At 43.5% G+C, this 23151-nt stretch overlaps 1 protein-coding gene across 1 annotated transcript in view; it reads left to right on the top strand.

Moving 5' to 3' along the window:
* crhr1 (corticotropin releasing hormone receptor 1) overlaps positions 1-23151 on the top strand; it is a 49867-nt gene that overhangs the window by 8005 nt on the left and 18711 nt on the right. The window contains exons 3-5 of the mRNA XM_076034996.1: positions 20-79; positions 1590-1715; positions 18685-18767. Of these exons, the coding sequence (XP_075891111.1) occupies positions 20-79; positions 1590-1715; positions 18685-18767 (269 nt within the window). The remainder of the gene's footprint in view (positions 1-19; positions 80-1589; positions 1716-18684; positions 18768-23151) is intronic.

Here is a 23151-nt window from a genome sequence, read left to right as displayed (position 1 = left end):
TTCCTCCCCTGTATTGCAGTTCAGTCCCTGGCGGCTACCTGGAACCAGACCTTGAGCAATGCTACGGGACAGTGGAGCGGTGAGTGGCGCCCGAACTGAGGAAAAAAAAACAAAACCCTGATTCGCCGCAGCATTTTTGCTACACAGCAGAGCCAAGGTGGGATCCCTCCTCCTCACACTGCAGGGAGGGAGGTCTGATCCAAGCTCAGATTAAAAAGTGGAAACATCAAAGCGCAGAACAATGCTGGAAATAGGCTTGGCGACGCGCCGCAAGGCAGGAGGAGCCGCGTGGCGACGCGGGAGCAGGGGCGGAGCTACGCTGAGGGCAATGGTGGGCGTGGCCACTCCATAAGCATGGGGGTGGGAGGGTTATTTGACAAAAAGGCCTCACACTTCCACGCTACGGCAGCTCAAGTCATATCATTGTTGATTGATGCACAGTATCTTTTAATACAGTGGTTCCGTATTGTTTTCCTTACAGAAATATATATAATTGAGATATATGTGTATATATATATATATATATATAATATATACACATATATGTATATATACGTATATATATTTTCTTTTTTGACCCACCAGTTGAGAAATGCTGTTTTAAGATGTATTATTATACATACATATACATATATGTATATATATATATGTATATATATATATATATATATATATATATATATATATATATATATATATATATATATACATGTATATTTAATATGATTATTGGTATTCGCAGACACAATATTTTTACAGATGGTGTTTTCCTACCTTCGTGTTTAACTTCCGTCTTCCTCAGAAGGTCACACTGCTGGTGTCGTGTGACACCAGCAGAGCCTGAGGAGGTTGAGCAGGGACGAGGGAGCGTACCTGCTCTGGGTGGTGGGTGGTGGGGGTGTGGCACCGACAGTGGGTGGTGTCTTCTGCCTGTCAAAACCTGACGGGTTGGGCTAAACCTTGGTGAACATCAGCTGATAAAACGCATAAACACCATCATCTAACATCTAAAAATATTATGTGTCTGTGATACAAGAAAATTATCCACAATCGTACGTGTTAATTGAAGACATAATGAATCCCATTCAGTTGCATTTAGTATGTATAGTGTATTTCTGAATGGATTGATGCCTTGATTTTGTTTCTTGGTGGAACAAGCTGGTATGGGTTTATTGTTAATATTAACATTAGTGAAGCTTTGCTGTAGGAATGCTGAAACACTGAAAACATTTAATCAATCCAAAAGACTACAGTAACAATTAATAATATACATCATCGTAGCAATTATGATAATAATGATAATGATTAATAGATGATTAAGAACAATTGTGTCGTCATTGAATGTGTCTACTTATTGCCACCCCTGTGTGAGTCATGATCTCACCCTGTGGCCTCCCCAAGGAAACAGTTCTGTCTCCGCCACTGCTCAGGACTAATCATTAAGGTGAAAACACTCAGCCGGGATCAAGTCCCCGAGCATTGTCAGAATTTCACCCAGGCTAAATGCGGTCTGAAGCCGCCGTGCCGGGAATGTCTGCGCTTATCTGTGTGTGTGTGTGTTTCTGACGCTGGTGTCCTCGCGCTCGCAGGCTCCGGCCCCTATTGCGACACCTCCATCGACGGCATCGGCACCTGCTGGCCTCGGAGCAGCGCCGGCCAGATGGTGTCGCGACCCTGCCCCGAGATGTTCTACGGCGTGCGCTACAACACAACCAGTAAGTTGCAAAACCCAAATTGGATTTGATCCCAGGCATTTCACCCGCCTCGCCACCAACCCTGCCACCCGGCCACCCAGAGGGCATCTGGGCGCGCACAAAGAGGCACGAGGCACGCACGGATATAGAACTGCCACGTGCACTCACGCTGGGATGCAGATTGTTTAAGGAGAAGACAAAAGGGGAGCAGAAGTGAGGAGCATTGTCTGAGCAGGGGAAACGTGGCACTAGATGAGATGGGACGACGCTGCGGCAGCGGGATTAAGATTGTTGCCGCCTTTAAGCCGGTTAACTAGCAGAAAGGCAGCGTGAGATAAATGTCACTACCGGTGTAGAATTCCACTGGCGCGTGAAAGGATGCGCCGGAACAAGATCCAGCGCTCGACAGCCAGTGAACCAGGTCCCGTGTGGGAATAAAAGGTCTGCCTGCTTTATTGCAACCAATCGAACCTCAGAGCGAATCGGTGAGAGCGGTTCTGCGAGAGAAAGACTCTTTTGATCGGAGGGTTTAATCGCATTTTTCATTTTCCCTTCTTCTTCTGTTTTTGTTCTAATCAAGTCACCGGCGTCTGCTTTGCCAGCCGACGGCTGTGACCTCAGGGGTGAACGCTGACAAAAGACTTGCAGCGTGGGTTATGTAGTCCAGTGGTTGGAAATTATCATATTAGATTATGTCGTTATTTTGTCTTGAATCTGGAATTCTGTTTCCATTCACGTCCTATTTGTGGGGCGGCCGTGCTTGCTGGATGGGAGGAGTGGGCGAGGCCCCGAGGAAACTGTTCCCCCCAGTAGGAAAACAGCGTGTGCTTTTTCTCTTGTTGGTATTGATTGTTTTTGTGCACCAGATGATTCAACTTTATCAGCAACAAAGCCAATTGGTGTATTTTTTTCTCTCTCTCTTTGAAAAATAACAAAACCAGGAGCCTCAGCAGTGGGTGGAAGCACCATATGCAGCAACAACAGCCTGTTCCCGCCTCCTCACGCTGCTCAGCAGTCTGGTCATATGGACTGGAGCTGTGGGAGCTGTGGCACGTCACGCCATCTAGTTATCTATTTATTTATTTATTTATTAAATTTGTTTCCCACACGCCTGCCAGATCCATAAACAACACGGGGCAAAAGATGGAGAGGGACCTGCGAAAACACTGGTTTAAAAATTCATATGTAAAATAAGTAGAAGCATAATGTTTAAACGATGGCACGATGCTGATGTTGTGACTGCTGAGCTGTGCTAAAGTCTGGGCTGTCGACAGGCGTCTCGGAGGAGGGCGGCTGTGGTGACCCTGGTTCTGTGAGGGCCAGCATGAGGTTTTGGAGGACAGGATCAGGTCCCAGATTGTGGAAGTTTGGGATTGACGCTGGCCGCAGCATCTCATCCTGGTATTTCCAGCCACTGAGGTCCACAGTGGCGAGAGGTCTAGTGCAGCCGGTGACGGACCATGATGCATGACGCCATTATACTGCACGCACCAAACTCGGTTCCCCTTCGCATTGTCTCCTCTCAGGTGCCAATTAGCCATTCCCCCACCTACTCCAAACACAGTCGACACCAACAGGAGAATTACTTTGTGTGTTTTTTTTTTTTAACATGAGAGAAATTTGCCCCACTTTCCGCTGCACTTCACCCCACTTTTCTGATGTGCTGCACGCATCCTCGCAAACGGAAAGCCGTTGAATATGGAGACGGAGGAGCTTTCCAACGAAACAAGCGAGTGCACAGGATAAGGTGGCAACAGATATGATCAACCAAACACAAAAGGTCCAAACATTGCTCGCCCAGTTCAGCGTTCAGCAGTTCAGTCCTGAAATGTCAGCCATCCAGCTGCCACGCAGGGTTTCCACCTACACCTACCGTACATTGTGTTCCAGCGCTGATTGCTCTGATGCTCTGAAGCTCTGAGGCGTATCCATGTCAACCGCTGCCGAGGTAAAACAAACACCAGCCAGGAAAATACAGCAAACACAATTAAACAGATTTAGCAGATAAAAGCCAGTGTGTTTTTTTGCTAATATTGAATTGAAAACCCCCGCGGGACCATGGGAAGGGTCTCCGGGGACAAAGGGAGACACAGCTCATCGGTAATTTGAAGCTTCGAGGCTCATTTATTCTCCTGGATTAAGATAATCTCCGCCCGGGTTTGGCCTAAAAGCCTGGGAAACACCATCGGCAGACACCAGCCGCTCGGGTCAGGGGACGGAAATGGGCGCTTTTTATTTAGGATTTGACTTTTGTGAAAATTACAATACTCTCACATCATTGTGCACCGGGACTCATCGGTTAGAATCCTATTGTGTCGAAGAAAATGCAACGCGGTGAGATTGTGTGAGGCGCCGACGCCTCCTGGGCTGAAAATTTCCTGCCTTTGTTTTTAAATACGCGAGACCAGTGGCACCTCACGGCGTTGCCGTCACTCTGAGACAAACGCCGCTCAAGGCTCGACATTCTCAAGAGAAAGTTTTCTTTGTTTTTTTCTCATTAAGGCTCCGTCACGAGCACAAGGCTGCTTTTCTTTCACAAAGATTTGATCCACTCCAACTGTTCAAATCGGGCAGAGTCAGCGGGGAAGTGACGCCCGCCAAGTTCTCTCCTCCAGATCATTGCTGGTGTTGTTCACAATTGTTAATCAGATGGTGTTTGTGCTATTTTTTCTGATTGCATAAACCCCCCTATGGATAACACAATTCTCACTACTTTATGTGAAAGGAGGACAAGCCAAAAAACCTCTTTTGGTGACAAAGTAGAGATGTCATTTCCTAATGAGACTGGGCCTGGTTGTGCTTGCAGTCTTGTAAACAATGGCAGCTGCAGTGTAGATCAGAGCTGGACAACATTTATTATTATTATTATTCAATTTTTCCAATTGATTCCAAAAACATAAAAACTGGGAAACATTGCGGCATGTTTGGAGAATATTTTAGTGCATTATTCATTGTAACAATGAAAAGTAGCAGTCAGAGAAAAACTACTCGTCATAGCTAGTTCAAGAAAGTAAAAATACTGCGTTGAACAGTTGCACGCTTTGCGGTTGTGGGGATTGTCAGTTTAAAGTTGATCAGCTTAAACAGTCGAGAAAAGCTATGAAATGCGGACGCGCCTAAGAAATAACGCTTGTGAGAATGACTTTGCGCATTCCTGCACTTGTGTGCATGTTTTCAGAGCAGCTCCATGCAGACAGGTTGTGTTTCAGCCACAAGAACAGCGTCTCCATCACGTCTCCAAACAAGACCGCTGAAAACACTTCAGCTTTGACCTTCACGTCTGTGAATTTTATGGCGGAAAAATCTGAGTCACAGGTATAATTTGAAGTCTTTCAACACCTCTGAAATGCAGCGACGCCAAAGCAGTCCAAATCCTTGGGTAACGTCAATTACCCCGGTCTCGCTGCTCTTTCCTTCGACTCTGTGCCGCTTCTTGAAGAAGCTCGCATTCTGAAAACTGCACATGTAAGGAGACTTTACGGCTTTTACTGCCGCTGAGGAACCAGGTGTTTTTTTTAGAAGCTGAGAACGTTAACAAGCTGGAGCCAAAGAATGTTGTCTAAGAGGCACAAGGAGCCTCTGTTTCCGCTATTAGTGGGTTTATTGGCACGGAGAGACAGACTCTCATCAGTAGCTTTATTTACTGCCTACCCTCCTGATGGCCAGTTTGTTCGAAATTACATCTTCAAAATACTGTTTTAATATGAATGTATTTCATCTGAAGTGGCGAATTTGAAAGGGGATTCAAAGAAAACAAGAAATATACAACACTTCCAACCTATCACTTTGTTTGGATTTGAGGTACAGACACAGTATTACAGCACAAGTCTGGTAACTCCATCTATCTCTCCGCCTCGCGAGTGTTGCAGTCACTTGCTCGCACCAAATTACCGCCAGCACTGCGTTGAAACTCCACAGGGGTTGTGCAGGGGGGGGTCTGGCGTAATGAAGACGACAGGCGTCACAGTGTCGGGCCGAGCGACGGAGCTACTGCGCTCACGCTGCCATGTGATCACAGTTTGCGACGTTTCCTTGTGTAGTCCGCTTGAAATCCCACTGGCGTCTGATCATTGGGAGGCGTAATTGGCAGCCGCAGCCGGACGCAGACGAGTGGCACCGTTGGAGCGGCCTCAGCATCAGACTGTGTTTGCTAAAAATCCAACGACAACTGCGACTCGGCCACACTAGGTCTCATTAAAAATTAAAGGGGACAAGAGTTCTATTTCTGGTCACCAGGAACGCTCTAAGAAATTTCGGCCATTTTCAGATTTACTAAATGAATTTTGTTGCTCTACTTCCAACTATACCAAATGTTTGTTTCGGTAAAAAATTCAATAATAAAAAGCTTCAGTGACTCACACCAGCCATTGCAATTGTTTGTGTATTCTCTACTAGTCTACTTGACCAAACTAAATTTCATTTGACTTTTTTCAGAAGAGTCTTCTGTAACCATTGAACAAAGCTAATCCATAGCACAGTTAAATATTGAAAATAATATGCAGATATTATTATATATATTTCAAAAATTCTATTCATTAGGAAATGTTAGTGTGCACTCCATGAATTTTTAATGTAGCACCTTATTTGCATGCTATGTTTAGGATAAACATAGTTATTTATTGTCGTAGATTGTAAGATCAATGGAATCTGTCAGTTTGTTTGCTTATACAATAAATCCACTTAACAGGCCTGACGCTTGGTGACGGTTCAAACCAAAGTTTCTCACGCTGGTGTGCACTGGCCTTTCTAAGTCAAAGCCTGCTATAAACCACCCAAGATTCGTTATGACTGCCGTGACAGACTGCATGTCGCCTGCAGGAGTGGCTTCTCATTACCTGAATGTTCAGTGTTCAATCTTCGGCGTTGGCAGTATATGAACTCCAATATCCCCACCTGTGTAATAGACTGAGGGGAGCCAGCTGATGCAGGGCAGGGAGAGAATTTCGACACAAAATGTGAGAAACTGTCAGAGTGTACCTTGTTGATGAGCTCATTATCCCGGCTGCCGTGTTCCTGTACACAAGAACACAGATTTTCACAGATGAGTCCCAGTTTACTTTGTGCCAGGCAAATTTGTGCAGCCTGTTGCTGAGCACTAACTACATAATTCAATTCCAAACTAATGCCTTTTTTTTTTTTTAAAGTGAACTGCACGTTTATTTTATCCTGTCCATCCTATTTATTCTCAATTACAGATGTGCGGCATCTTTCATCAGTTTGGTAGGCCCTGAGAGGAGCCTCATAGCATCATTTTTAATTAAGTTGTTTCAAACAATATGTTGTCAAGCTAATGCAACTGCACCCTAACCAAACAATACTTCCCAAATTCCCAAAAATATATCCCAAATTCTCTGAAATGTTCAATTTTTTTTTCATTTCTTTTGTGAAGTTGAAAAAAAATATATTTTTTTATTTCATCAATCATTGAAACAGATCACTACCGTAACCTTGTGAAATCATCAACTTCTATCAGTATCAATCAGAATGTGTACCATTGCCCGCTAACATTTGACCCCTGTAGTTGTCTTCTGACTATTAGGCTATCCAATGTTTGCTACTGCTAGCTAACGTCATTCATTGCGAGTTAACGTCAAGCAATGCTACCTTGCTTTGTCAGTGGTTATTAACAAAAAAAGATATGACCAAACTATTTTTAAATAAAAAAAATCAACAGATTTAATGTTTCCTATCCTGACCTAACCTTAAACTTTGATGAAAGGGGAAAGTAGCAAGTGAATGTGATGCTGTTTAAACAGTATGAACAAATCTTCTTTTGTACTGTTTTGTGAAAGCTGAGTAACTCAGGCAGCTTGGTACAGATCCTAAAGTGCCATCGAACGTGTGTTTTTTTTTTTTCCCAAAAGAAGCTATTTTACATTTTACAGAGAATTGTTCAAAAGGTCTTTTTTGCTGCAGAAAGCGGTTACTAAGATGTTAATTAAGTGTCAAACCAAGGAGCGGAGCACCTTTGCAGACAATGGTATCAGTTGCCTGTCTGAAATAATGAGCAGTGGGTGGACAGGAATGTACAAACAGTGCCAAGTCTGCCAAAAAGAAATAGAGAATGATGTGTGTACTGGCCAGGCCGGCCAAAAAAACGCAGTTCTCACCATGGTTGGCTGTGTCGTGGTAAAAGCTGAGGAGAAATAACATCAGACACATACACTTAGAATTCAAATCACTGTTAGTAGGAAGCACTAATAACGGTATCAGGACGATAATAAGAGGCTTGAGGAGACGGCTGGGCGATGAGTGGGCTACATCCCCCTTCCCATGCTTCTTCCTTTGTCCTTTTGCTGCTATTGAACAAAGCAGAGGGTTTCTGTAATTGTGTCTTTTTTTCTTTGGTCAGTGAGATCAATAGCCTCATGCCTGGCAAAGGTATATTACTGCAGGGACCCAACAAACAGTATATGATGATGGATGATAAATGGAATGGCATTTAAGATACATATCGTGCGCACACACACACACACACACACACACACACACACACACATACATACATATACACACATAAAGGGGCATCTCAAAAAATCATGACACACAGAAATCTCAAAATATAAGAATCTTTGTAGGAGGCTGGCTATTCACAGAGCGCTATATTGAAGCATATTCATAGAAAGATGAGTGGGAGGAACAGGCATAATTGCAGCCTTGACACGATTGTGAAGTCAAGTTGATTCAAGAACCAGAGACAACACAAGAAGCTTCTTACCTGAGCTAAGGAGGAAAAGGACTGGACTATTGTTCAGTGGCCCAAAGTCCTGTTTTCAGATGAAAGAAAATTTTGTATTTCAGGTTCCCAGAAACTGGAGAAAGAGTGGAGTGGCATAGAATCCGAGTTGCTTGAGGTCCAGTGTAAAGTTTACACAGGCAGTGATCATTTGGGGAGTCCAGTCTTCTGCCAGTGTTGGCCCACTGTGCTTAATCAAGTCCAAAGTCTCGGCAACCATCTACCAAGAAATCTCAGAGCACCTCATTCATCCTTCTGCTGACAAGCTGATGGAGATGCTGATTTCACTTTCCAGCAGAACTTCGCACCTGCCAAGAACTGGTTAGATGACTATTTTATTACTATGCTTGATTGGCCTTTAAACTCACCTGAGCTGAACCTCATAGATAATCTATGTCAAGATAAAGATGAGATGCACCAGACCCAACAATTCTGACAGGCTGAAGGCCTCTATCAAAGAAACCAGGGCTTCCACAACACCCCAGCAGCGCCACAGGCTGATCGCCTGCATGCCATGCCGCATGCAGTCATTCATGCACAAGCAGCCCCAAACAAGTACTAAGTGCATATGCTTGAAGATACTTTTCAATCGGCCAAGATCTCTGTGTCAAAAATCCATTTTTATTGGCCTGATGTACTATTTTCATTTTCTTAAAGATACTGACTTTTGGTTTGGCCTTAGCTATAAGCACATAATAATCAAGATTAAAATAAATAAAGACATTAAATATTTGACTCTGTGGATCATGAATCTATATAATATATGCGTTTCACTTTATAAATGGAATTACTGAAATAAAGGAACTTTTTTTTTAGATGCACCTGCATATGTATATATGTATATATACGTGTGTGTGTGTGGTGGTGGTGGGGGGGGCTTCTGTTGATGTTTGAGTCAAAACGTGCTAATCGTGCTGATCCGCAGATCCGCTCGCTGTGTTTGCCGCTCTCTTTTGTGATCAGCGTGTGTTGTGAGAGACGTGCGAGGAGCAGACAACACATATCCAGGAGGCGCTGTCGGGTCCACTTAGCCGCCCCCTCTTGAGAGGTGGCCATCCGCTGCAGCAGGCAGCCTCCCTGGCTCAGTCTCGTCTTTGTTGTTCTACATCTCGGTCGGCCCCCGAAAAGCAGCCCCTCCACCGTTGGTTGCCCAAAGCTTGACTTTCCCCCTAATGGTCCCCTGAGGGTGTCTGGTGGATTTTCACATGTGTTTGCAACAGAAAGTGCGTGCGAATGCTCTCTTGTTCATGTGAATGGCAAAGAAGAGGAGGAGCAGGAGGAGGAGATGGTGCTATTTAGAGGTGTGTTTTGCGTCTTGTGTTTAGAGATTTGTAAGCTAGAGAGGGATGTAGGGGGAAGGGAAGGGATGCAGGGCATCTCACCCAGACTCACCCTCCTACTCATCCAGCAGGACTCTTAAAGCATAAGAACGGAGCACAAATGTGCTTACCTCTTAAAGTTGAAGTCAGAATTCCCTCAGATCCGTCTGAAAAAGCTCCAGTCTGAAATGTTTTGGACCCGTCAGAATCAGGAGCACAGATGGGAGCTACGGCCACGGGTCTTAGTTTAGGAAGCTTGCTGCAAGACTGTCAACAATGGCAGCTGATGCGTGGATGCTGCGACGTGGTGCATTTTGGCATAAAGTATTTTCTATTCACTCCTGACTGCCTTTGACAGGAGCTTAGTTAGATACTGAGGCACTCTTCAAGTGTTGATCGTCAAACACTTCAGGATGGCTTGAGATGTTGCCAGCTGGCTCTGCCGAACGCTGCCAAGGTCACTTGAACGCTCCTTCCACACCCCAGATATATTTAACGGGCTCTTCTCAAGATTGACGTGTGGACTGAAGCCCATCAAAAGCATTCCGTCCGGCTCGTGGATGTTGACTAAAGGAGACATATGTGAGCCGACGCGGCAGATGAAGCAGACTGGGCTCAAAACAATGCGCCTCGTCAGGCTGAAAAACGCTTTGTTCTCATGTCGTTCCAAGACACAAACCCTGGAGGTGTGCGGTTGTTCAGGAGCGAGCCAGAACTCACACCTGCTGCCAGAACTGGCATGGCTTCCCCCTCAGCGTCCAGGCAGGCAGGCAGACAGGCGGCGTCCAGCTTCTCAAGAGCTCCCGTTCTACTTTTTTACTTTGGAAGACTTGAACAAGTTTCTCTCTATGCCGAGAAAGAAGCTGGCTGCCAATTAAAACAACAAGGAGGAGGAGAGTCCCGGCGGCGCACCTGAACACAACACGCTGTTTGTTTTTTATGTTTTTTGCCGCGGAAAGTGGCCGTCGTGTCGTCTGGTTCGGCTCGGGAACGCACTGACCTCAGTCCCGACGCCCTGCTTCTCATTCCAGCAGTGGACAAGTGTCAGGTGTTTAAATTACAGCTGTAATTAGGAGTAGTGAAGTCCCCCCCAAAGTCCGACGTTGGAAAGGATTATAAAAATTCTCTGAAAGCACAACAATCTTGTGTGTCTGCTGTCTTGCACAGTCACTCAGGCAGTCATATAAAACAGGACTACATTTTTGATGGATTAACTTATTGATCATTTTCTCATCCATTTGTTTGCTTTCATCGATTTCCTACATTTTGCAGTCAAAGCACAACATTAATTGTAAAGGAAAATTGTTTTTATTTCATCTTTGAGAATAAAGGGAGTCTTATTACTTTTGTTGCAACCCATGTAGAATTGATGACGTGATTAGACTGTGTGAATTGGGTTGTTTATTTATTTATTTTTTTTTTTTATTTTTTTATTTTTTCCCAAAAAACTGGAACTTGTTTATGGGCAGCTCAGGTTCATTTTCAAAGAGCCAACGGCTGAACTTTCGTTGTCTCCTCCTACGGCTCACGTTCCAAGCGCGAAGCAACTCCAGAAGCAGATGAAGACACATTTATATGTTTCCTGTCTACATTCTTTCATAAGGCCACCCCACCAAAGCCTCCTTGACCCCCCCCCCCAGCCCACTCCATCTGAGAGCACACAAAGGCCAACGAGGAAGCCGCTGTTGTTGATCGGGCCGCGATTCTCCTGCTCAACATGTTGGACTAAATTTAGGTCATTGTATTTGGCTGCCACATGTCCCATGAATGTTTGGAAGGGGGCGCCCCACAGAGCCGGACCTGTCGCCAGCCTGGCCTGGGTGAGGACGAGGCGGGCGGGGAGGCTTTTGGAGTCGTGCCTGTGTTCCATCTACATGCACCCCCAGCTCCTGTTTCCACATGGGAGGGTTTAGCGCCCAACACCCCCTTCACTCGCAACAATAGCGGGTCAATGAGCGCAGATTAAAAAGCTGTGTGTGTGTGTGTGTGTGTGTGTGTGTAAGCGTGAGTGTGTGTGTACGCCAACATCCCTTCAGAGAATCAGGTCCAGCCCGATCCTGCGTGAGATGCTCTTCAGAAGGAGGCCGCTAATAGAACTGCTGGCAAGTCACCAGTTTGGCTGCAGCTGCTATAAATGAACACTGTGGTTATTTTGGGGGGCCTGGAGCTCGTGACCCACTCTGCCGGGACTCTTTTACGATGCTTTTAGAGGCTCCGCTGGAGAATGTACATAAAGTAAGGGAGAGAAGGAGGAAAAAGCCTCACTTTTTATGCACTGCGTCATCACTGACGTGTGTGCGCACCGAGCCATGCGCACCGCACCTTGGGAGCCTCTCAATCAATCAAGAGGCAAGGCAGGATGGAGGCTTCTTTTTTTTTTTTTTTTCAGTCGCTGAAGTCGTGTTCGGCAGGATCGGGTCGGCTCTGGTGAACGCTGCAAACATCTGTGGAGTGGCAACAAGTTCTGTTTTTTTCTGGTTTTCCAAAAGACTTGCAAGTCTGCAGAACACAAAGGTTGTCAGTCGGAAAGTGTAAAGTGGATGTCGTCATGACAGTGTGCGATCACAGGGACGGTCGTTTGTAAAAGGAACAACATTGGGATCTGGCAAGTTGCCAAAAATCTCTTTAGCCTTGTCATAAAAATTTGAATTATTTTAAAATCAGTTGTGCCCCATTTATTAGAGCTGTTTGGTTTTAATTAGGATAATGGATTATGCCCCATATATCTTTTTTACACCCGTCATCTCAGCTCATCTCATCTGAGAGCAGGCTTGACTTTTTTTATTTACAAGTTGTAAGTTTAACTGATAGCTTTGTCAAAGTAGTAACCTGGTCCCTCCTCAAGTCAAAGAAAAGATTTATTTTCTTTATTTAAAGGACTAATAGTTCATTCATACACATAGCAAGTCAGCAACATAATCAAAGACCAGCGATCTGCCGTCTGGGGCACCTCACAACCATGACACACAAAGTCGACATGGCGAGAAAACATTTTCTATGCCGCAATCCTTGACGGCAAACCGCTCGTTCCGCATTCCCGACAATCTCTGCAGTGGTGCGTGGGACCTCTCCCGACCAAGACACGGCAAGAATTCACACTGTCATCATATAGTTGACATGTAAATATCAAGGACAACAAAACAAGATTGTGTCGTCGTGTGACCTTGACATTATGATAACTTCACCTTTGTTTTATTTGTTTGTCGGTACAACTTGATAATGCACTCAATAGCACAGCTTTTAAACAGTCCTGATAGAGGCTGCAGCTCAACTTGCAGTCGTCCAAGTTCCTCTGATTTTCCAACCTGGAACTGTGGCCTCGAATTCTGTTGCCGCAGTTTTGTGGTGGGGAAAAAAACCACAGACTGTTGTATTTCGCACTGCGTGTGTTTGGAAAGAAGGAGTCTTACAAACAACAACAATAATGCCAGTGTGTTGCTGTTGCATCCCCCCAGGTTAAATGCAGCAATGAAAAAAGCAAAATAAACAATGTTCAGTGAGATATTTTGTCATAAAGTGGTTTACTCTCTACTTTTATTGGGCTGTTGTTAAGCCCTTTATCAGGTTCACGAGGGCTGATTTTAAAGGGGCAGTTCACCTGAAAGTCAGGAAATGACTCATTACATCCGCCGTGCCGTGTCGAGGGAAAACACCTTGTTTACAGAGCTGTCACAGACTTATTTTACAAGACCACTGGGACCATAAATAGTAGTGTGGAATTTCAAATTGATGTAAAAATAATTTTATGGAAACCCTTTCAAATTGAAAATCAGTGACAGTCTGGTTTTGGTTGGATTACAGACGTGTCTACCACTGGTCCAACATGTTCTTTTTGTTTGTTTATTTGTTTGTTTTTAATAGAAGGCATTAAAGCATTACTTATCATTTACCCTTACCGAAGCTAAGCTAGCAGGCTAAAATGCCAACTCCTCCACAACAAAGGCAAAAACAAATCCGGCTGATGAATAAAACACCCTTGGACCAAAATAAATCAAACGGAGAAGCAACAGGAAACTAGACCAGCACTCGGAAGAGCACAAACCTTCTGCCAAAGCCCATCAGGCCAATTCCCATGGTGCACTGCTCCCCGGATCAAGTGTGGCTCCCTGCCACAACATGACTGGCTCATCTGCTGCTCCTGCCTCATCCGCGAAAATTTTAGGAAAATAACCATAGCCATGTTTTGTGCAATGATGCCAACAAGGCAATATCATCCTGAGCAGGGTTGCTTGGTCTTGATGCCTTGGTGCCACCTTAACAATGAAAGAGTATATTGGGAAATTACATTTTTCGTCTGACGGCCAAAAAAAAAAAAAGACATTTTACGGACGGCCACCATCTTCCAGTGCAGAGGTATTTTGTTACTTCAATACTTGCTCATTTAGCCGTACACAAAGAGCCGAGGGTTATGGTTGGTTAAATTGCCTGTTTGCGTCGACAAACTTGGCCAACAAAGTTAGTTAAAGTTCATTCTGGGCCTGGTTTGATTTTATTGTCTTTGACAGTAATAATAGCCTGGTGTCAGTTGTGCAGTCATGCAGCAGTATGAAAAAAATTGGGGTAGATGATAAACAGAATTACAGGAGGAGAATTTGAATTTGTTTTTTCATGTGTCACTGTAAAATTGGTTTTCTTAAAGAAGCAAGGCTTTATATAAAGAGCTTTTATTACCGAAATTGAATTCAGAATCTGTCAACCTGAATTCTGTCGCTCCAAACTTTGGACTTTGACAGAATTCTCCGCAGACAGACTCAAAGCTCTCTAGGATTGAGCGCTTGGGATTTAGGGAACATCACCAGCGAGGTAATCTTGATTGTGGATGACAGTCCCCTTACACCATCAACATGCTATTTTCGTCCAGCTCCTTGCACACTGGTGCCCCCAGGCAACCCAATCCCATCTCATCTCACATCCTGCCCCGAATTTTCTCATTATTAAAACATCCATCGGGGTTCGTGCCTCCATCTGTGGCCTCGCTGATGAGGAAACAGCTGATTAACATTTTTAGGGATTAAGTAGATACAACTTGTCTAGGAGGCGGGAAATGTCAACCAAGGGCTACAGAGCTAATCAGTATACTAGGAGAAAAAAATGTATGACTCTTTATTTATTTTTTTGTTTAGATTTGTTACTTTATTTGCATTGTATTTTGTTTTGGTTTTTATTATGTCTTTTAAAATGTCATTTCAAAATGAAGCAAAGAAAAAAGGTAAACGCAGTAATGTGATGGTGATTTGAATTTTTGCATTTTAAACTGTTAAACCTATATGCAAAACTGCTAAGGGTTATTCATTCATTTATTTATTTGCTGCTGCACATCTTATTTACAAACCAAAGGAAAAGCTAATAAAATTAAAAAAAAAAAAAAAAAAAGCTAAAACAAAAAAAAAGAAAAACTGCTGCTGCTACTTCTATTACTATTACTACTACTACTACTACTACTACTACTATTGCTACTACTGCAAGGTTAATGTTAAAGAATATTCTACAATCATTACAGCTTGGATGGTTCATCCTTGGGGAGCATAAATATTTAATCAATTAGCCATGTAGTCAGGAAAGATTTACAACTTTAATGGCATCTTTCTCTTTTAACGAGTGGGACTTCGTTTGAACGTCCACGGAGGAGCTCTCATAAAATGGTTTGAATGGGACTAGCAATTAAAAGGTTCACTGGTCAGATGTCTTCACTGTGAGTGGAACCAGGTGGTAACACCAACAGGCTTCCTATCAGTGCAAGTCAAGTGATGACACCTGACCTGACTCATATAAGCACCCCATGGTGAGCCAAGACCCTCGGCTGTGTTTAACTGAACTCAACAGGAGCAGAGAAAAGCCTTTAGTGCTGCACAGAACGCTGCATTGACTCCGCCGCCAGGATCCAGATGGATCTGGTACCTGGTGAGACTTAATGGTTCAGTGTTTCATATTTGGAGATATTCAGGAGAAACTTGAAACATCAAGTGGTTACATTTTAGATTGCAGCACTCATTCATTCACCCTCCCTCCTCCAAGCTTGCCAGTGAACTACAGTAGCCTCATGGATGTATTATAAGAACTGGATAGCGATTTGGCAATATGGCGGCGGAACGATTTTTCCCATTGTCCACTCAAGGTACTGCAGCAAAAAAATCTCATTGGCTCAAAAAGCATTTTTCCCATGGACCGCAATACAAAAATAAACGGCTGATAGGACGATTGTGACCTGAAACGCGATTCATAGCAAATCCTTCTATTGTAGATTTTTCAATTATGGTCTTTTAGTCGTGGGAAAAGAAATGATTAAATCCAGAAAATCCCAGGAAAAGAGTTTATTCCCATCATAACACCACAACATCGTACGTGCTGCTGTGTCTCAGCTCATTCTGATTGGCTGCGTCCTGACGCGTCTGTAAGTGACGTTCTCCAGAATCGTTCTGATTGGTCAAACAGATCATGTGAGTCACAGGGGCCTGATGGGAAGTGACACTACTGCGCATGCTCTATGGGCCCATTAATGCGGAAGTTAAAAATCATTTTGCCGTATGTGCTGGGTGAACAACTTCATTGAAATGAATGGGCCGCCATCTTGGAGTCTGGGGGCCTGGGTGGCCTGCGCACACAAACCTGGATAACTCGCCCACCTTCTTCTTTGTTGGTTTGTTTTAGGACGCAAGCGTTCACCCTAAATCCAAAACGCGGACTGCCATGTCAGGCTTTCTTAGAAATATGCTGGTGCAAGGTGGCAGCTAACTGGGAGCAAGACCCTTGCTATATGTATATTCTTGTCCAATGACTAAAAGCTTGGCGGTTCAAATCCCGCTCCATCCGAGTCTGTCATTGTGTCCTTGGGCAAGACACCTAACCCACATTGTTTGGTACGAATGTGAGTGAATGCTGGGTGATGGTCGTAGGGGCTGTTTGGCGCAGATTGGCTTCCATGCTTCCGTAAATCTGCTCCAGGCCAGCTGTGGCTCCACATGTAGCTCCCCACCACCAGTGTGATTGTGGTGTGAATGAATAACAGGTTCAATGTAACGTGCTGTGAGTGCCTAGAAAAGCGCTATATAAATCCAATCCATTAGTATTATTATTATTATTCAAGGGTAATATATATAATATAATATCACAAATCAGGCAAAATTTTACACACTGGACCTTAAAAATCAAACATAATTAGCTGAATAAGGATGAAATGATTCAAAGTCACGCCATCAATAGTAAGTTCCATTGACCGTGTGATGCAGGTGTCGGCAAATTTTGAGTCTCTGAGATTTGCTCTGCTGCCTCCAAGACTGGTGCTCTTCAGCACCCTGAGTCAAGCTGTTTGCCAGGCCAGGTATTCACTGTCTCTGAAGCTCAACCGTGGCTGTACGTGCTCTCACTGCTGATTGCCAACATTCCGGCTGCAAACAGAGAAATATTGCAGAAAAGACTGACATGCAAGTTACATTTCGCTTGTGGCTGTCCTGTAAAATCAGCTGTATTTGCCACCAGGTGCGGGTGCCTCACCTGCAGCTACTGCAAGACCAGCAGCAGCAGACGCCTCCCGACTTTCCCCAACTTTAAATTGCCTCATTTGCAGTTGCCCACCCCTCACCCCTGGCCCCTTTCCACCGTTTCAGCCCCTTCATCTTCAGACACACCAAATGTGAAATGACAAATGTGAAATTCATTACAGATTATGTTATTTCTGTGATGCGGCGTTGGTTGGAAATGTCATTACACTCATGGTTTGATGGAGCTGTTGCGCTGACCTCCTGCTGCTGGGGTTGATTTCCATCCTCTTGGGTGCAGAAGCGGCGGCTCCATCTCAAGTCTGTCCTCTGATCTCAGAGCTGAAAAAGTAGATAAAAAAAAAAATGTGCCTCAGCTGCAGGTGCTGAAGCATTTATCGAACGAAGCCGGGACTCTTTGTAGCTCTTCGTAGCTCTCCCGCAGGTTACCAAATGCGTTGCGTCACTTGGGGGAATCTGTGTTAAACTGTCAGTGTGAACACACAGTAGCGGTGGTGAGTCCCAATGTGGGAGAGCAGGCAGCTCGCATCAGACTCTGCCTGAAGTGCAGCTTTTTTCAACGTCTGTCAGCATCGTTAACCTGCATTCACAGCCGCAGCGCAACATGCGAAAGCAAAATGTGTGCAGGAAAACATTGCGCAGCGCTGTTGTCGTTATACACAGACTGAGCGACTGATACATGGCGAACTGTGTGAACAGGGAGTGTAAAGTAGGCGTCGTATTCAATGTGGAACTTGGGGTCGTCGAGGTTCTTCCAACCACAGGAGGCGTTTCTGATGACGCACGGGGTCATGACTTTGAAAACCTGACATTAAAGTTTAATGGAAGGCACCGCTAATATCCTGTAATGTCAAATGTGTGAAAACCCACTTCCCACCCTCCATCCCCTGCACAAGCTTGGCTTCTTCTGTTGCAGAAGTATTCAGTTTCTGTACTTAGGTGAAAGTACGGATATTTGTGTAAAAGAAAATTCTCTGGTAACAGTAAGAGTATCTCAACTTGTTTAATCAAGTAAAAGCAAGAAAGTACAACTTCTTAGATATCCTTAAGTAAAAAGTAAAAGCTATTTTTTTGACATTAACAAAGCAATACTTGACAATCTTTCAAAATTAAAAAGTGAACATCTGGGTCATTGATCATTGATCGTACTCTCATTACTATGTTTTTTGTTCTTTTTCAACTGTAGCATAGCTATAATTAGTAGTTATGACCAGTGCAGCCATTACTGGATAATGATGGTGTAGAAATATATATTTGTGTACAAATGTAAGGAGTCAAAGTAGAAAGAAATACTAAAGTAAACTACAGATACCTGAAAAATCTACTCGAGTACAGTAGCGGAGAATTTGTACTTTGTTGCTTCCCACCTTTGGGAACTGGCAGGGAAAATCCCTTCAAGAGAAAAGGTTTTGATCCTTTTAAACCCTCTGTCTCCACAGATAATGTTTACAGGAAATGCCTCGCCAACGGGACATGGGCGCAGAAGGGCAACTACTCCATGTGCCACGCCATTATCGAGGAGGTGAGTGTTTGTGTCGCGGTGAAATATTTATAAAATGGGGTTAAGCCGAGTGCACGGGCGTTCGCCGGCGAGGTAAGGATTTGGGTGTGAAGCAGAGGCAACTCAAGAGTGAAACAAAAGTGCTAAAAATGTAAATGAGCCACAAAACACCCACGGGCGTCACTTGAGGGAATCTGCTGCAGAGGGCAACAATGGCTGTTGTGATTTCTTGCCAGCTTTTAATGTCGCTTCGCTGAAAAGATTTGGCTGCCTTCATCCGGAGGTGGCAAGCCTGAAATCTGCAAATCAACCTGCAGCTATTTTCCTTTTGTGAAAAGCGTTCCGCTGTTGAGATTCCTCAAAAGGGAGAAAGGAGGTAGGCGTGTGTGGGGATGAACGAGGGGGGCGGGTTCACTTTTCCGCTGCATTGTCCTCCAGGGGGCAGCAGTGCGGCCCCACTGTGTTCCACTTTATTTTTCTATTTTTCCTTCCCTCTTCATACCTGGTTGGCGCTGCATGATGCGCAGATGTGACTGCGATAAGCAGTCTTTTCTAATTGGGATTGGGGACAGGCGGAACATGCTGACCCAAATCGGCCACCACAATTGAACGCTGGATGAATTGTGTGCGGCATTCAGAGTTGCACGTTGGCAGTGTGTGACAGCGCGTTTGCTTTGTTCCGACCATCTGCTGGAAGTGAATATTCAACCCACAGCTTCTTTTAGATTGGAGCGATAACAGTGGTTTTCCCGCATTCCTCCAAGAAAGCGGAAAAAAAACAAAAAAAACATCTGCTTCCTGTTGATGAATTAATTAGTCCATTAGTTAATGTAGTTCACTCTAGTTAGCTTGTTAGCTTGTTATCGCTCAGCTGTTTCAGGTGGAGGACCGGCATGATGTTACTATACATGCTACCTGTGTTGTAAGATAGAAACGATAACCCTTATCCGGTTTGTCATCCTGGAGGAGCTTGCATGTCCAAGGCTGCTGTTCCTTTCCTAGGCTAGGCTAAGCTAACCGCTAACTTCCTGTTGCACAAGCAGAAGCTGTCATCGACAAAATATTTGTGACTCCCTGTTTTTCGCTGCTTGTACTACAGCTCAAAAGCCACTCCCACCTCAGTTTTACCATTACAGCGTTTAGCAAAGGGGTTTTGTTTTTATTTTTATATCTATGTAGTGTTGACAACTTTCATTCAGAAAAAGAAAGGACGCCACCCTCCCGCAGTGCTCGGGGCCATGACCTTCACAGGCCAGTGGCTCGCCAGTAGTGGTAAATCATTGGGGTTTCAAAAGAGTATATGGTTCGCATAGTTTGAACTGCTTTGTTACCAATAAACATTCGAAATAAGATGAATCTTTAAATTGTATTGAAATCTTTTAATTGAACATATTTTTACACAACAATCAATAAAGTGCAGAATGGATGGCTTTTTACAAAGGAATTAAATAAATACAAATAAAAATAATAAGCACAACTCAAGATAGTGATGCTGCTTGTGCCACCAAACATGACTTCATGTCAATTTTTTTGAAGCCCTTTTATGTGTCCTGTTTCTTCATAAAAGGAAAAACCCTAAAATTCTGGGTGTGCAAATAATTCAAATTTAACTGTAAAACAGTCCTCCTTCTCATTGCCGCATCCATCTCTCATTAACATCTCTCTTCCATGAACACAGTTTGTTTTTCTTCTGTGTGGAGCAGAGATTAACAGCTCTCTTTTTTCACTGTGTTACTTCCTTTTCTGGTGTATTTCTTCTCACTTCTTGTGGCACAGAAAACACTGGCCGAGTGTTTTCTGTGCCACAAGCGATCCCGATTCGTCTGGCCCATATTGCATAATTTCATTCACAAATACAGGACAATTCTGTTAAGGGTCGGTTGGCAACACTATACCTACTGCATGTTTAGTAATTTTTTTATGTGGTTCTTTTTAATTTGCTGATGCGTAAAAAGTGGAGTTGAATAATGTCATCAGAATAAAAGGTTCCTGTGAGTTTATGTCTTTTAGAGGGGTTGGATTTTGTTGAAAGTTAACTTGTCCAAATAAAATGACATTTTTTTTTTTCAATTCAAACCAAAAGTAAAAATTGATGTATCTACATCTTTTTGGAGGGAGGATTTTTTTTTTTTTTTTTTTTTTTCTGATTAGTTTTTGAAGGCATGCTGTTTTTTCTGGCTGTGTCACAGACAGGCTGCTGCCTCCTCATTCCTAATCCCAACATCAAAGCTCCGATTGGGGTTTAATGTTTCTCCAACTGGCCAGGCAGCAGTGGCGAAAGCAGCACCATACATGGTTAAACTGGAAGGAGAGACTGGTCCTGTTCAGTGTTTATTTAGCTGCCTTTTAGTGTTATTTGTCGAACAGAAACACACCTTAAAGTGCTTGGCTCTTTGTTTGAAACCACGTCAAACTGTGAGGAGCATACAGCATCGGGATCCGAGATTCTTCATTTAGTGTTTTCTGTGCGAGCCTGATGTCAGATCGATCACTGCAGGAGATGGATACGCACTGTCTGACCTTTTAAAAAATGAGTTTGATTTTTTTCTTCTTTTTTTTCAATACCGCCTCTTTTCACACATGGATATAAATCACCAGGTGGCAGTGATCCCATAATTGACGTGGTGGGAAGAGGAGAAGAATGGGGATTGGAGTGGTTTGGCCTGTATTGAACTGGCAGACTGTGGTCCCACTGGGAGGAGGAACTGGGCCATCTGAAGGATTATTGGCAAGTTTGTTTGAGGAAGGTTATCCTTAAGTATGGCAAGGCAGGAATCTTTGTTGAGGTCTGAATCATTCTTTACCGAAGCTCAGCTTGATTCCATCCCACTTCGTTCATCCACCGGCTTCAATTCTGTCATCTGAAAAACACCATTAAAGAAAGGGCTCACGTCCAATAAATGAGCAATCACTTGTCCTTCACATCTCTCTGTCAAACCACTTTTGCAGGGTCTGCTGCAGAAGAAATCTGCAGATGGACTTTCTTTTTGTTCAAATGCAGAAACAGCTGTAAATGGAATGTACCTGTTTACCAGGGCCAGATACATAAGCAATTCCACAACCTGTGAAAACAAATAGCACAAAAATAAATGATGAAAACAAAAAACTAAAATTGAAACACAAGGATACAAATAATTATTTTTATTATTATTTACTTAAGAAACAGGTAAGAAACAATGTTGAAATGATCTCTTCTCTCTGATTTTGTTATGTATCCGTTGAAAAAAAAAAAAGCTGCCCTGTTGCAGTAAACACACTTAATTAATTTTCCATGCTTGGTTGAGATGCCACTACACACTGCCTCCCTCATCTCCACTCCCCTTTGCCTCCAGCTCAACCATACTGTGAACATGCACCCACTGGTAATGATGCACACTTGAGCAGGGTTTTCTTTGGAGTCTTTGTGGTGTCGTCCTTGACTATGCTCCAATAAGGAAATCACAACTTTACGTGTTTTCAGTCTCTCTCATTCTCCAAGTATTGAATCAGTGATAATTAGTCCCCGGTGCTTTAAACCCAGCATGTTAAAACACTCAAAAAATAAAATGAAACAAAATAAAATAAAATAGATAAATAGTTTCTTCATCTCACAGGAAGTCGCCAGAATTATTTTCTTGTCACTAGAACATGTCCACATTATCTGGACACACTACAACCTCACGAAACAGAAGATTTGGTGCCACTCGTGTCTTATTAATCTTGAGGCTCTTTGTCGGCCACTAAATGAAAAGACTGAAAGGATGATGGGTTTCAGGAAAAAGGGGGCGGGCGGGACATGTGGGTGGCAGCTGGGATTAAACATGCCCACATTTAATTTGGGCGTAGACACTCGTCAGTTACATAAATCCACTTAAAACCCAGATTACTGCTGGTCTCACAGAGAAAATCTGATCACAATGGACATTGGAGCTGCAGACAGCGCACTGTGGGAGAGTGAGATTATTAAAATCACTGAAGGATCAACAGCAGGATGTGGGTCCAGGAACACTGTATGTGGTGAAACTTAACAAAGGGACACATATGACACATGGCACAAAATAACTAGAAGGATGTGTTAAATATTGCAAAAAAATGAAGAGAAATTAATTTTGATTAATTAAACATAGAAACACAGCTGCAATCACGGCTGCAAAGGTTGAAGCAAAACAACTACCAAGGGGATAAAATGCACTTCACATGAGTGTCTGAACTCTCAAGTGAAATAAATGTAAATAAAGAGATAAAAGATTGAAATATAATAATTAGATGGCAAACAAAAAAAAGAAAGAAAAGAACAAAATGGAAACAAAAATATCCAGAATGTGAATAAACAGAATGGGAAGGATGTGGAAATGTTTCCACTGAGAAAGGAGGACAGCGGAGAGGTTGTGTGTCTGGACCAGCCCTGCCTTTGACAAGCAGTATG

Source organism: Nelusetta ayraudi, unplaced genomic scaffold (genome assembly GCF_046127955.1).
Source record: "Nelusetta ayraudi isolate G7.1 ecotype Tasmania unplaced genomic scaffold, CSIRO-AGI_Nayr_v1 ptg000042l, whole genome shotgun sequence".
NCBI classification, from domain to species: Eukaryota; Metazoa; Chordata; class Actinopteri; order Tetraodontiformes; family Monacanthidae; genus Nelusetta; species Nelusetta ayraudi.
The sequence above is the reverse complement of the archived record's forward strand: the minus strand, read 5'-3'. Positions and strand labels throughout refer to the sequence as shown.